Raw genomic sequence first — 14,766 nt, 5'->3', positions numbered from 1 at the left:
GGGGTCTGCCACATTGTGGATGACGCACAAGAAATTTATACAGACTACCGAGTCCTGTGGAGGAAAAGGGACAGCATGGTTTCTCTCTCAAGAGGAAAAAAAGCCATGACCTTTGCCTCGACCAGCCTTTATTGGGTTTCTCAGCACATTACATGATGATCCTCATTTACTATGCACAGGTTCGCTTTAAGGGGTTACCTTTTACAGAAAACAAAGGAGCCACTGCCACTAATCACATCACAGAAGAAGGATATTTGCAAATGAAAAGAGAAAATTGGTCCAACCAGTTACACTCATCCATGGAAGGCTTAGCATGGATTTTAGGAAGTTAGTGTGCAGTAAATGTTTTCTGCCTCAATTCAGGGTGAGGGAGTTTTAGTGAAAGCAAGTCTCATAGGAGTCTAGGTATAGTGAAGGTGTGAGAGAACCTATTCATGGGTGTGGGTCCTCTGACAGGGAACTCTGCCCATGCTATGCAGAATGGTCTCCTATATATGGGAGAGACCACAGCATTCATGTTACCCTTCCACCTGCTGCTATGCAGGAAGCCACTTAAATGGTCCACACACATATATGCATGCATAGACACAGTTACACACACCATGTGTCAGGAGCACTGTGTCAAGGACATGAGGATGATCCTGGCCACACATCGGTCTGGAGGTAAACAGCCCCCAGGACCTGGGCCCAGCAGACATCCTGTTCTCATTCCAATTCCAGCAAGCATCCACATAGCCCTTGGAGAGTGGGATGAATTTAATTTCTCTATACTTGTGCAGTCCTCATACCTCCCCAGTCCCAGTGTTGAAACCAGATGCTGAGTGATGGCAGCCTGTTGATGCTACCTCTTTCGAGAGATCCCCCCAGTGCCACGGACACGCGTGAGTGAATAAATATGGCCGAGAAGCGATGAGATCTGTTTGGGGATGGAGGCGTGTGCTGTGGCCAGTTTCTCCGAGGAGAAAAAGGCCCTGAATGACTTTTTCCATAGCCTTTTATTGGGTTGTAATACACAGGAATACAGGGCGGCAAGGATCAAACAGTAGATAACATTACAAAGAGGTCTGAGGGTTTCAGTCTGAGTGTTAGGAAGAGAGTTGCAGAAACTTTGGGAGACATACTCATTTCCTCTTGAACGCTTATTATATGAATGAAAGCACTCTTAGCAGAGCAAATTTCGCAGGTTTATCAGCAAGTCTTTGTGGTGCCAGATTTTCCCCCAGGACACACTCTGGCCAGGCAAGGAGCTGTACCCCTCCCCATCAGGTATTCAGGCTTAAGGGGATTAGAGCCAGGAAGTGCTTCTCCCAGGAGACATGGAGACTCGGGCTTTGACAAAGCAGGGGGGCGAGAGTCCATTGCTCTCTGTTGCAGCCCCCTGAGTCCTTCCATGAAGGCCTCCCAGGTGATCGAGTCTGGCTTAGGTTGCCCCCCGTTGTGGGGGGTCTTACCCGTCATTGACTTCCAACCAAGCTATGGGGGTAGGGAGAGGAACTGAGGCAGCATTTGCTACCAGAGACAGGCTTTGTCTCCTGCGGCTGGCATTCCAAAGGTCACATCTTTCGCCCTTAGCCACAAGGGGTAGGGATACAATTCCTAAAATCAGGCAGAGCGGTCTACTACAGCAGCCCTGGCTGAGTTCTGCAGCATACACAGCTCACCTCGGGTTGGCTTACCTGTGTGTAACTTATCTGGGCTGGACTCCCTGGAGTAGGCAGTTGACAGCCTCACTCAGCTCAGGCAGCTGAGGGTTTCTAAAGGGAGAGCTGAGTGATCTGGTAGAATTGACAACAGCTCTTTGTTACCTATGTGGTGACATGTTCCTTGCCTTGAGAGTGTCAGAATGAGCCCAGAACCAAGTCCTGAGGTTCAGAACAGGATGTCTGCTGGGCCCAGGTCCTGGGGGCTGTTTACCTCCAGACCAATGTGTGGCCAGGATCATCCTCATGTCCTTGACACAGTGCTCCTGACACAGGGTGTGTGTAACTGTGTCTATGCATGCATATATGTGTGTTGTGGAGGTATGTATGTATGTGTGGCATATGTGCATGTGTATCTCCCTTCCTCCAAAGCCCCCTGGCTCCCCTGGGCAGTGTGGAGGGGAGGCTGAAACTGGCCTGACCAGCTCTGGTGCTTCCTTTGGCCTGGGTAAGGCTTCCGGGAGGCCAATCCTTAGCTGAGTGAGGCCATGGGTTGCATACCTCAGCTTCCTGAATCAGATTGGTTGTGGTTTTGGTTGTTCCCCACCAGGCCCTCTCCCTGACCCCTGGGCTCTTTTGTCTGCCCAAGGGCTGTTTGGCTGCCTTTGCATAAAAGTCCTTGGAAGATGAGACGATCATGGCTCCACTGGAAGGATGTGCACCTCTCCTTTGGATGAGACCACCATGCCTGCCTTACCACCATCTTCTGCATGATTCATGGTCCCTTCTGTGATAAGAAAAATGGCACTTGGGAATGTCAGCAACTTGTCTACTTTGCACAACTCAGAGGCTTCACCTATGAGTTACAACTGACACACAATGAACTGCATGTTTAAAGTGTATGATGCAATGTTTTGACATATATATAAACCCTTGAAACCATCACCACAGTCTGTTACCCTTTAAAAGCTCTGTTGTAACCCCCACATCTCACCTTACCCACCACCCCTTCCAGGCAACCCTCAGTCTGCAGTCTGACAACACAGATTACTGTACATTTTCTAAAATTCTATGTAAATTGAAAAGCAAGTATGTACTTTCTCTTTTGTCTGTCTCCTTTCACTCAGCAGTTATTTCTAGATTGATCCATGTTGTGGGGAAATATCCTTTCTTTCCTGAATGTTCTGAAAAAGATTTATGTAGAACTGACACCATTTCTTCCTTAAATGCTTGATTGAATTCACCAGTGAAGCCACCTAATCCTAGAGTTTTCTCTGTGTAAAAATATTTAAATGTAAATATTTTTTGTGCTTGGTGTTTACTGAGTTTCTTAGGCCTGTGGATTTATAGTTTCCATCATATAGGGGGAAACTTTGGTTATCATTTCCTCAAACATTCTTCCTGCTCTTTCCTTTTCTGAGACTTTAATTACATATGGAGAATCTTATCACACATATATTATGCTGCTTGAAGTTTTCCCCACATCTCGCTAACTTTCCTTCTCTCTCCTTTCCTCCTTCCCTCCCTCTCTCTCCATTTTGGATAGTACATATTATCTCTTCAAATTCACTACTTTTTCTTCTACAATGTTTAATCTGCCATCAAGAACCCTTCTAGTCGATCTTAATCTCACAATCTGTGAGTTCACCTCCAGAAGTTTAATGTGCATCTTGTGTATCCTTCACATCTCTGCTTACTTGTTGAACATGATGGAATGCAGGCACCTCAGCTGCCTTAATGATCTTGTCTGCTATTTCTCACCTTGGGACCCACTGTGGGTTAGTTTTCCTTCACTGACTATTCCTATTCATTGTGGGTTGTGTACTCCGGTCCTCTGTGTGCCTCATAATTTTGGGATTGGGACTAGACACTGTGAATCTCACCTTGCTGGGTGTTGGCTATGTTTGTGTTCCTATAATTTTCTTGAGTGCTGTTCAGGGATGCAGTTAAGTTGCTTGTAGACAGAGTGGCTTCCTGTTAAGATTCATCAATATTTGTTAGGTAGGACCTGAGTAGAGCTCACTGTGGAGTTAACTGTCCCCCACACTGACACAAGACCCTTCCAAGTTGTCTAATGCCCTGTATCTTGGGGTTTTCAGTCAGGTGCTGAATGCCAGGTACTGTTCCCTTCACCTTCTCAGGAGATTCTTTCTCCAGCCTCATGGTTTCCGCACATCTGTGCTGAGCCTTCCTCAAGGGCTCTCTTCACTTTCCCTCTCTCTGTGCTGCTCTCTCCTCTCCAGTGCTCCACCCTGTGGCCCCCAGCCATCTGGTCTTTCTAGACTCCCAGCTCCATCTCTGCACTCAGGCATCTACCTGGGGTCCCCTTCTCTAGGCAGCTGGGGTGACATGGGCTACACTGTACCAGTTACTGCATCTCAGGAGCATGGAGCTTCACTGCCTGGTGTAGGGTGTCTGTCCAACCATTGTTTCACATGTTTTATCCAGGTTTTTCTGATTTCAGACAAGAAGTTAAGGGCTGTTTCTGTCACTATATCTTGACTGGAAGCAGGAGACCCTGTGGTGGAATTGGGCCAGGTTCCACCTGGTGCCAGCTGGCAGCAGCTGCACATCCTGTGGCTGAGTGCCAGGCCTGGATTCCATCTGGCATATTTTTACTGTTGTGTCATGTCTGGTTTCTGGAAATTTGAGGTTACCTCTTGTGCTATGAGAAGAATGCAGCAAAGCATATATTTTATGTTTATAACTCTTAATATTTCTCCTAGATTAGCTTGTTAAGAATGTGTCAGTGGCCGATGATAAACGTGCACCCTCCACTGGTTTTGGTGTCACTTAATGTCTGCTCAGAAGTAGTGAGGCCACAAGAGAATGTGAAGGCAGGGGGGTTGTTGCAGGGTTGGAGTTGGTGCTGAACCACTGGGGCTGATGCTTTACTTCCCATTGAGCTCTGCCAAGAGACATTTGTGCCATGTGAGCAGCCAAAGGGCACACTATGGGACACCTGCCTGGTTGTGTGTGTGGGACCTGCATCTTCACTGAGGGCTCTTTACTGTTTAATGAGTGAGGAGCAGAGTGTTTGAAGAAGCTCCTGGCAGCACAGCCAAGTGAGAGTGTGTCAGCGAGGTGTTCAGGGTATGGGCTGGAAGGTACGTGGTGGTGTCCACCAGCTCTCCACATTGGGTGGGCTCTGCACACTTAAGGGCACCCTGCCTCCCAGGTGTGGACCTCATGTGGCCAGGGACAGACTTAGTTCTAACCCGAGAGTGTCAAGCTGGGCCCTAGAAGCTGCCTTACAACAGGGGTCACTATCTCAGGTGCTCAGAGCCAGAGAAGCAGCATGCTCTGACTACCTGTGGGCCTCTGTGACCTGCCTGTGGTCCACCAAGTAGGGTGATAACAAGGAGCTGCCTGCCTTTCCATCCTCTCCATTTAGAACTGGGCTTGTCACCCTGGCCACTCCAAGCATCAGTGGAGGTGGTTTTCATTTTCCTTTCATGTTCCTTTAGAACCTCCTGAACTGCTCTACTTCAAACCTGCTGGGCAAGAAAAAGACTTTCAGTGAATTGTCCCAGCCCTGAGCAGCAAGGTTAGACCCTCGGAACTTGGCCAGCAGGGAGCAGGCATCCACTCACCATCCTCAGCACTGCCCCTGAAGTCTCTGGGCATTTGGTAAGTGGCCTGACCCTCAGGGATAAGGATTGTTGCTCCTGGTTCCTGTCCTCCTCTGCAACACCACTGAAGGTTTAAAAGGAAGATTTCATGAACTGCCTATCTCATTCTTTTTTTTTAAAGACTTTATTTGTTTATTTCCAGAGAGAAGGGAAGGGAGGGAGAGGAGAGAAACGTCAATGTGTAGTTGCATTTCACACGCCCCCCCACCAGGGACCTGGCCCACAACCTAGGCATGTGCCCCGGCTGGGAACTGAATTAGTAATTTATTGGTTCTCAGGCCAGCACTCAGTCCACTGAGCCACACCAGCCAGGGCTGTCTCACTTTTGTGGAGTCTCACACTTGACCCTCTTTGGCAGAACTTGCACACATTCTCTGTGCACCTAGAATGATGCTTGAACTTGCCTCTCCTGAGTGAGGGCTTTCAGGCAAGGTGTACCATTGGGATGTGAAGGTGCTGGTGTCTCCGGGAAGTGCCTGGTAGTGGTGGTGAATCAGGATCTTGACAGAGATCCTGCCTCACCTCAGAGCCACATCATAGCATAAAAAGCACTGTGGCAATGCACATTGTAGACCTGATACCCTATACTCAAAATGGTTGTTGCTATTACTTTGTGCATATATTTTGAATTCATTGAGCAGCAGATAGCTTCATACTAAAGGATTCCTTCCTTCCTCCCTTCCTTCCTTACTCTCTCCCTTCCTCCCTTCTTCTCTCTCTTTTCTTCTTTTTTATGTAAAATTTTATTTTCAAAATATAATGCTTTCTATTTGCCATTGCCCAAAAGCCTGTTTAGATAGAGCCAGCTGAAGCTGGCCAGCTATTCAGTTCAACGAGGCCCAGCTCATTTCCCTCCTATTGACTTTCTCCAGGAGACACATCTGGATGCTGCTTTCAGGGGGCTGCACCAGAAGTGGTCCACAGCCCTGCTGGTATTGACTGTGCTCATTTCTCTCTTACAGGAAGCTCACCTCTCCCCATCTTGCCCTACACCTGGCCAGGCCCTCCATAGAGCTCGGAGACAGCTTTGAGGATGGAATCAGGAGAGGGGGCATCAACAGCTCCAGCCCCTGTTGCCACCCTAGGAAGGCCAGACTCTGGGCCTGGCTGCTCCTCCCTGGAGCTGCCCAGCACAGACCCAGGGAAGCTCCAAGTGCTTCCCATTGGGCCTGGAGTCCACCATGAGGACCATGCCACTAGGAACCCTGGTGGCCAGGCTGCTGTGGGGAATAGCCTCCCAGACAGCACTAAGATCCCTAACAGGGACAGCGGGTTTGACAGCCCATCCTGCAGCATTGCCAGTGAGCTCTTTCCCTGTGATAAGGGCAATGAGGCAGGCCTGGGCTCTACCATCCTGGGGCTGTGCCCAGTGATGGCACCAGACAGCAAGACTCCCCAGAAGGAGGCCAACAGTGATGTGGACAGGGACAGCAGCGAGGAGCCTAAGCCAAAGAACAGCCCCCCAAGGGCCCATGCGGACACAGCCAAGGTAGGTTGCCCTCCTGACCAGGGTGGTAGGGTTATTCTAAGGGGGTGTGAGGTTTGCTTGTGGCATCAACCACACTTGGTGCTAGTAGTTGGGTGCTTGCTCAGATACCATGTTCAGAGAGTCCCCTTCAATGGCTCAGTGTGCAGGTCTTGGGGAAGTACCACACAGGCAACCTCCCCTGACACTTTGGATGAAAACCTCACTCTTGAGCCTGGTTTCCACAGATACACAGTGGCACAGGAACCCTGTCCCAGGATAACCTGACCATCAGTCTTAGTATGAACAGTCGTACCACTAGCACTCTTTGCCCCTGCTTGCTGGCCACCTTGCAGAACCCCCATGAGGAAGGCAGCATGAGTGTCACCTGTTTTGTGAAGGGGGAAACCCCAGAGTAGTCCACAGGGTGGGGCAGAAGTGGAAAGGGAGTCTGTGCACGTGTATGGAGCCCAGAGTAGGTGGCCTGGGGAGCAGCTGTGTCCACAGTGTGATGGGTTGGCTTTGAGAGAAAGCTCCTTGGTGTCCCTTTAGCATCTTGGTCTCTGTGCTCTATACTGGTACTTTTGGGGACATAGAAATAAATTAGGTATCCCCTGCCTAGGGGAGACCACCTGTGGATGGGGAAAATGGCATGAATAAGCTGTAAGTGAATGTGTCCAAAGAGAAGTGAGGTGGTGTTTGAGGGGTTAGGCCTCCTGGCTCTTGATGACTATGGTGCTGGCTCTTGTGGCAGCACTAGGAGATAGGCCTGGGAAGGCAAAGGGCAGCTGTGGGCCTACACACATGAAAGCCAGATTTCTGGCAGATGAACTGGGTCATGTTTTAATCATTATTTGAGTATGGTGAGGCCAATAGATCAAGAGATGACAACCACTGAAAAATAGTTTGTTACTCACACCACACCACAGAGGTCCTGTGGGGAAGCATAAGGATTGGTCAGGAGGCAGTCAGGGGAATTGATGGCAAGAGCCTTTATTGTAGTTTCTTTGGAAAGGAACAGGTGAGGCAGCTACTACATTCAGGACACCAATTTGATTAAGTCCAGTGGGCTCTGTGCACAGAACTGTCCCTTGGTGATTAGGGTAGGGGGATAGTGGGAATAGCAAATATGAAGGAGATGGTTGGGGTGTGGGTTAGGAATGGATTGGTTTGCATAGGAAAGATGTGCATCTAGGCTAGTCTTTTATATTCCTAGGAATCAGCTATCCCTGGGAGGAATAATTCCTCTGGGGTAAGCAATGCCCCAAGATGTCAAAACATCATAAAATAAAAATAAATGATGTATTGACTACTACCTGTGACTCTCAAGGTGCATTCCAGGGAAGCTGACAGCCCCAGTATCCCACATACTGGGGGCAAGTGCAGACCCAAGGCCTGGCCCCATCCTGCCTCCACAGAATCTGTGGGGCTCCTGAGGCCTAAGGCTTGCTGGGGAAGGCTCAAACCTCTGTATTTGTGACATGAAAATATCATATTACATTGCAACTGGTGGGAATGGGTCTATGTTTTCTGTAATGGGATTGTGGTTAGAATGCCTTTTATCAGACACTGGTCCCACCCTCAGGGTGAGGCTCTGAACCAGGAGCCCAGGGACCCTTTGCCTCATGTTCCCTATCCATGTAGAATAAAGGGATGCTGACATGGGGAGATGATGCAGGTGTACACATATGTCAAATTGGCCTTTATTATGTGAAGTTCATATTCTTCTTCTAATACTAATTTGTTGACTGTTCTTATCACAAATGGATGTTAAATATTATCAAATACTTTTGGTGTGTCATTTCAAATACTCATGCATTTTCCCCTCATTCTGTTAATGTGGTATATAATATGATTGATGCTCATCTATTGAACAATTCTTCTATTCCAGAAATAATTTGCACTTGGTCATGGTATATGAGAAGGGACCCCCAAAACTAGAAATTTATTTATGAAAAATTGTGATTTAGTCACAATTTTTAATGTTTAAACTTCAGTCACCTTCAAAGTACTCTTTATTTGACACGATACACAATTTTACATGTTTAAACTTCAGTCACTTTCAAAGTACTCTTTATTTGACACGATACACTATAAAGACTTTTTAAATGCTCAGAATCATTTTTAAACTAGTCAATTTTGACGACTTTTAGTGCTTCTGCTGTTTTTCGTTTCACCTCTTCCACATAGGAAAAATGTTTCCCTTTGAGGACGTTTTTCATCTGGAGAAACAACAACAACAAAAAAGTTGCTTGGGGTGAGATTAGGTGAATAGGGATGGTGGGGACATAGGTCATGCAATTTTTAAAAAAAAATCTGTTGAGCACTCAGCATGGTGTGGACAGGCATACTAACAAATTACCCATCATTAAATGGGCACAAAAAAGTCTACAAAAAAATCACTAAAGCCAAATGCAGCCTCTCATGACAATGCCAGCTGATACACTGATACGGATGAGTTTCTAGAACACTCACCAAGGGGGGAAAAGCCTACACTACAAGGGGCCCACCCTCCAGAAGGCAACTCCAATTTGGTTTTTTGGGGGGTTCCCCTTTGTATGATCCTTTTAATATGCTACTGAATTCAATTTGCTGATATTTTGTTGAGGACTTTTGCATCAGGGATATTTTCCTACCCCATCAGGGTAGTTTTCTTTTAAAAAAATATGTGTTGTTAATTAGTCTATTTAAAGTTGTCCCATTTTTTTACCCCTTTATTCCCCTCTGCCCTTCATTCCCCTCCCACCAGCATTCTCCCACCTTAGTTCATGTCCATCAGTCATACATGTAAGTTCTTTGGCTTCTCCATTTCCCATACTATTCTTAACCTTCCCCTATTTTATACCTACCATTTATGCTTCTTATTCCCTATAGCTTTTCCCCCATTCTTCTATCTTCCCCTCCCTAGTGATAACCTTCTATGTGATCTCTGTTTCTATGAATCTGTTCCTATTGCAGTTGTTTGCTTACTTCATTTTTGATTTTGTATTTTTTTTAGGTTCAGTTGTTGATAGTTGTGTTTGTAATTTTACTGTTTGTAGTTTTGATCTTCTTTTTCTTAGATAAGTCCCCTTAACGTTTCATAAAATAAGGGCTTGGTGATGATGAACTCCTTTAACTTGACCTCATCTGGGAAGCACTTTATCGGCTTTTCCATTCTAACTGATAGCTTTGCTGGTTAGAGTCATCTAGGTTGTAGGTCCTTGCCTGTCATGACTTTGAATACTTCTTTCCAGCCCCTTCTTTCCTGTTAGGTTTCTTTTGATAAACCAGCTAATAGTCTTATGGTAGCTCCTTTGTAGGTAACTATCTCCTTTTCTCTTGCTGCTTTTAAGAGTCTCTCCTCATCTTTGATCTTGGGTAACTGAATGATGATGTGCCTTGATTTGTGCTTCCTTGAGTCCAACTTCTTTGGGACTCTGAGCTTCCTGGAATTCCTGGAAGTCTCTTTCTTTTGCCAGATTAGGGAAGTTCTTCTTCATTGTTTGTTCAAATAAATTTTCAGTTTCTTGCTCTTCCTCTTCTCCTTTTCTCACCCCTACGATTCAGATGTTGGAATGTTTAAAGTTGTCCCAGAGGTTCCTAAGACTCTCCTCATTATTTCGAATTCTTGTTTGTTCATTCTGTTTTGGTTGAATGTTTATTTCTTCCTTTTGCTCCAAATCCTTGATATGAGTCCTAGTTTCCATTCCTTTACTGTTGGTTTCCTGTAAATTTTTCTTTATTTCACTTTTCATAACCTTCACTTTTACCTCTATTTTTCAACCATACTCAACCATTTGTGTAAGCATCCTGCTTCCCAGGGTTTTGAACTCTGCATCTGATAGGTAAGCTATCTCTTCATTGCTTAGTTGTACATTTTTTTCCCTGTATCTTTGATCTGTTCTTTCATTAGGGCCATGTTTTTGTGTTTTTTTTTTTTTTTGGTCTCAGCATGCCTATTATATAGTAAGGGGTGGAGCCTTAGGTATTGGCCAGGGCAGGGCCACCCACATCCCTGCAATGTGCCAGTGTATATGGGGAAGGGGTCTGAGAGAGAACAATGCCACTTGCTCAGGTCTCTCCTCTCTTTCAGTCACTTTCTTTGCTACCCACAAGCAAATTGGGCCTTCTGGTGCTGATTCCCAGGTGGTGTTTGTGTATGTTCTAGGACCCTATGAGTCCCTCCAACGAACTCTGCTGTGGGGCTGGAAGTTTCTCCTGCTGCCTCAACCCCCACATGTTTTTTCAGTCAGAAGTTTTGAGGTTTTATTTCCCATGCTGGAACCCTGGGTTGCATGGTCTGTTTCACTCCCCAGTTGTTCCTCCTGGTTTATCCAGAGGCAAATGTGCAACTGCCTACTCCACCAGCCACTGCCTTGCTCACCCAGTGACTGGATAGTCACTGCCTTGCAGTTATTCCTCTCCACCCCAGCCGCCTGTGTCTGCCCCTCCTACCCATTTGGATGAATGTTTCTCCTTTAACTCCTTGGTTGTTGGACCTCCATACAATTTGATTTTCTGGAAGTTCTGGTTATTTTTGTTTTTATAGTTGTTGTTATCCTCTTTTAGTTGTGCGAGGAGGCAAAGTGTATCTACCTATGCTTTCATCTTGGCTGAAAGTCTGTCCTGTAGTTTTCTTTTCTTGTTGTATCCTTCTTTGGCTTTGGTGTCAGGGTAGTGCTGGACTCATAAAGTAATCTTGGTAATAGTCTATCCTCTTCAATTTTTTGGAAGCATCTGAGAAAAATATTCTCTAGTATTATTAATTTTCTCATGAAATCCCCTGGGTTTTTTTCTGTTGGGAAATTTTTAATTGCTTATTCAATCTCCTTTCTTATTATAAGTCCATTCAAATTTTCTGTTTCTTTTTTATTCAGTCTTGGTAGGTTGCATGTTTCAGAAATTTGTCCATTTATTCTATGGTATCCAATTGTTCAAAATATTATCTTTTAAAAAATTATTGTTGTTCAAGTACAGATGCCTCCATTTTTACCCCCCCATACCCCCCACCCCACCCATCCCCACCTCTCACTCTCAAACCTACCCCCTTTGATCTTGTCCATGTGTCCTTTATACATGTTCTTTGATGTCCTTTCCCCTATCATCCCTCTCCCCCTCCTCTCTGGTTACTGTCAATTTGTTCTTTATTTCAATGTCTCTCGTTCTACTTTGCTTGCTTGTTTGCTTTGTTGAGTAGGTTCCACTTATAAGCGATATCATATGGTATTTCCATTTCAATCTTTGGCTTATTTCACTTAGCATAATGCTTTCCAGTTTCATCTATGCTGTCATGAAGGGTAGGAGCTCCTTCTTTCTTGCTGGTTGTATATCCCTTTGTGTAAATTACCAACTTTTTCATCCAGTCATTTACTGATGGGCACTTAGGTTGCTTTTAGCACTTGACTATTATAAATTGTGCTGTAAATTGGGGTGCACAGGTTCTTTTGAATTGGTGTTTCCGAATTCTTAAGGTATTGCTAAGTCAAAAGGCATTTCCATTTTTAGTTTTCTGAGAAAATTCCATACTGTTTTCCACAGTGGCTTCACCAGTCTGCATTCCCACCAACAGTGTACTAGGGTTCCCTTTTCTCCACAACCTTTCCAACACTTGTTCTTTGTTGATTTGTTTTGGTCACCAAAATATATAAAAAACTCACATAATTCCACTCCAGGAAGATAAACAACCTAATTAAAAAATGGGCAAAGCTGGATGCAGTGGCGTGCGCCTGTAGTCCCAGCTACTTGGGAGGCTGAGGCAGGAGGATCGCTTGAGCCCAGGAGTTCTGGGCTGTAGTGTGCTATGCCAATCGGGTGTCTGCACTAAGTTTGGCATCAATATGGTGACCTCCTGGGAGCGGGGGGCCACCAGGTTGCCTAAGGAGGGATGAACCTGCCCAGGTCGGAAAAAAATGGGCAAAGGACTTGAACAGACACTTCTCCAAGGAGGACATATAGAGGGCTCAGAGATTTATGAAAGGATGCTCTGCATTACTAGCCATCAGAGAGATGCAAATTAAAACCACAATGAGATACCACTTTACACTGGTGAGAACGGCCATCATAATATTCTCTTATACTACTTTCTATTTCTGTGGCATCAATTGTCATATTTTTCTTTCATTTTTGATATTAGTTATTTGAGTCTTCTGTTTTTTTCCTTGTTGAACTCAGGGTTTATTAATTTTGTTGATTTTATCTTTCAAAAAACAACTCTTAATGTTGCTGATTTTTCTATTGTTCTTCTATTCTCTGTTTCATTTATCTTGGCTCTAATCTCTGTTGTTTCCTTCCTTTTGGTTGCTTTAGGTTGAGTTTTTTTTTCTCCCAGTTTCTTGCGGTGTCAAGTTAGGTTGCTGATTCAAGATCTTTATCCTTTGTCCATGTATGCATTTACAGCTATATATATATTCATCTCAGCACTGCTTATGCTGCATTCCATCATTTGGTATATTGTGTTTTCAATTTCATTTTTCTCAATATATTTTCTAGTTTCCTTTATGACTTCTTTGACTCTTAAATGTATGTTGTCTTATTTTCACACAGCTATAGATTTTTCCAGTTTTCCTTGTTGTATGAATTTAGTTTTATTCTATTTGGATTAGCAAAGGTACTTTATATGATTTCAATCTTCTTGAATTTGTTAATATCTGTTCTGGGGCCTAACATGTGCTCTTTCCTGAAAAACATGTCATGTGCACTTGAGCAGAATGTGTGTTCCGCTGTGTTCTGTGTATGTCTGTTGGGTCCCTGTGGTTTTAGTGTTGTACAAGTCCTCTGTTTTCTTACTGATATGCTGTGTGTGTGTCCCATCCAGTTTTGAAACGAGTACAGAAATCTACTTCCATTCAACTCAATTTCTGATGGTTCTGTGTGATGGTTATACTGTATTTTAGTTGTAATTTTGATGTGGTTGTGGATGGAGGCAAGCTCTGTCTGCCTATGCCACCATCTTGACTGGAAGTTTGTTTGTTTGTTTTTAGATTTATTTTGGTTGAAATTCCTGGAACATCTTGAATTTGTATGTCCATTTTTTTAACTCAGATTTGGGAATTTTTCAACCATTATTTCCTCAAATAAGTTCTCTTTTCCTCCTAGGACTCCCATAAGGTATTAGTTTTCTTATTAGTGCCCCATAAGTTCCTTAGGTACTTTTTGTTTTTATTCATTCTTTTGTTTGTTTTGTTTTTTGTTCCTCTTACTTGATGATTTCAAATGACCTATCTTCAAGTTTGCTGACTCTTCTGGCTGACGAAATCTTGTATTAAACTCCTCTAATGAGGTTTTTAAAAAAAGTTTATTTGTTTTATTTTTCATCTCTGTGATTTTTAATTGGAACTTTTTTATAGTTCCCATGTGTTGATATTCTTACTTTGCTCAAGCGTCATTTTTGTGATTTTGTTCAGTTGTTTATCTGTTTTCTTTTAGCTTACTGAGTATCTATATGACAGGGTTTTGTTTTTTTTTTCTTTTTGGTCAAGCAGACAATAGATCTGTGTTTCTTTAGGGTTGGTTTCTGAAATTTTATTTTGTTCCTCTGATTGAGTCATTTTCCTCTCTTTTTTGGTAATTTTTGGCTGTAATTTGGGCATTTGGAAAACAATCACCTCTCCATACTTTGCTTGCTGTCTTTGTACAAGCCAAAAGCACCATCAGTCTGACTAAAATCCTGGGATCTTTTTAATCCTTTTCTGATCTCTCACTCCCCTGACACCTGCCTGAAGAATATCAGTTCTGATGGGCTGTTTGCCTTTGTTTTCAAATCCTGGCGCTGGTCTTGTCAGTTCTCCAAGTCATAAAAGAGAGAAACCAATCCCTCAAGCAGCCCTCAAATAGGTCAGAACATTGGATACATACTTAATTCTTTTATTTTCATCCTGAGGGAGGAGCCCCCATAAAGGGGGTTTCCTTTCACTTGTGCCATGCTGTGCTGTGTGGGAAGGGACATGAAAGGGCATGCTAAATACTGCCAGTTTCCTACTGCATTTATGAGAATCTCTTCTTGGTTTAGGATGGCTTAGGAGCTGTAGCTTCTCATCTGGTCTCCAGA

At 44.3% G+C, this 14,766-nt stretch overlaps 1 protein-coding gene across 3 annotated transcripts in view; it reads left to right on the top strand.

The window, feature by feature from the left end:
• FGD3 (FYVE, RhoGEF and PH domain containing 3) overlaps positions 1-14,766 on the top strand; it is a 49,824-nt gene that overhangs the window by 8,379 nt on the left and 26,679 nt on the right. For all 3 annotated transcript variants that reach the window (XM_037157082.2, XM_037157081.2, XM_037157079.2), the window contains exons 2-3: positions 5,108-5,270; positions 6,235-6,761. In XM_037157082.2, the coding sequence (XP_037012977.2) occupies positions 6,306-6,761 (456 nt within the window). In that variant the 5' untranslated portion in view covers positions 5,108-5,270; positions 6,235-6,305. The remainder of the gene's footprint in view (positions 1-5,107; positions 5,271-6,234; positions 6,762-14,766) is intronic.

Source organism: Artibeus jamaicensis, unplaced genomic scaffold (assembly GCF_021234435.1).
Source record: "Artibeus jamaicensis isolate MK-2021 breed Jamaican fruit bat unplaced genomic scaffold, CSHL_Jam_final contig_288, whole genome shotgun sequence".
Taxonomy (NCBI): Eukaryota; Metazoa; Chordata; class Mammalia; order Chiroptera; family Phyllostomidae; genus Artibeus; species Artibeus jamaicensis.
This window is presented reverse-complemented; position numbering and strand designations above follow the sequence as displayed.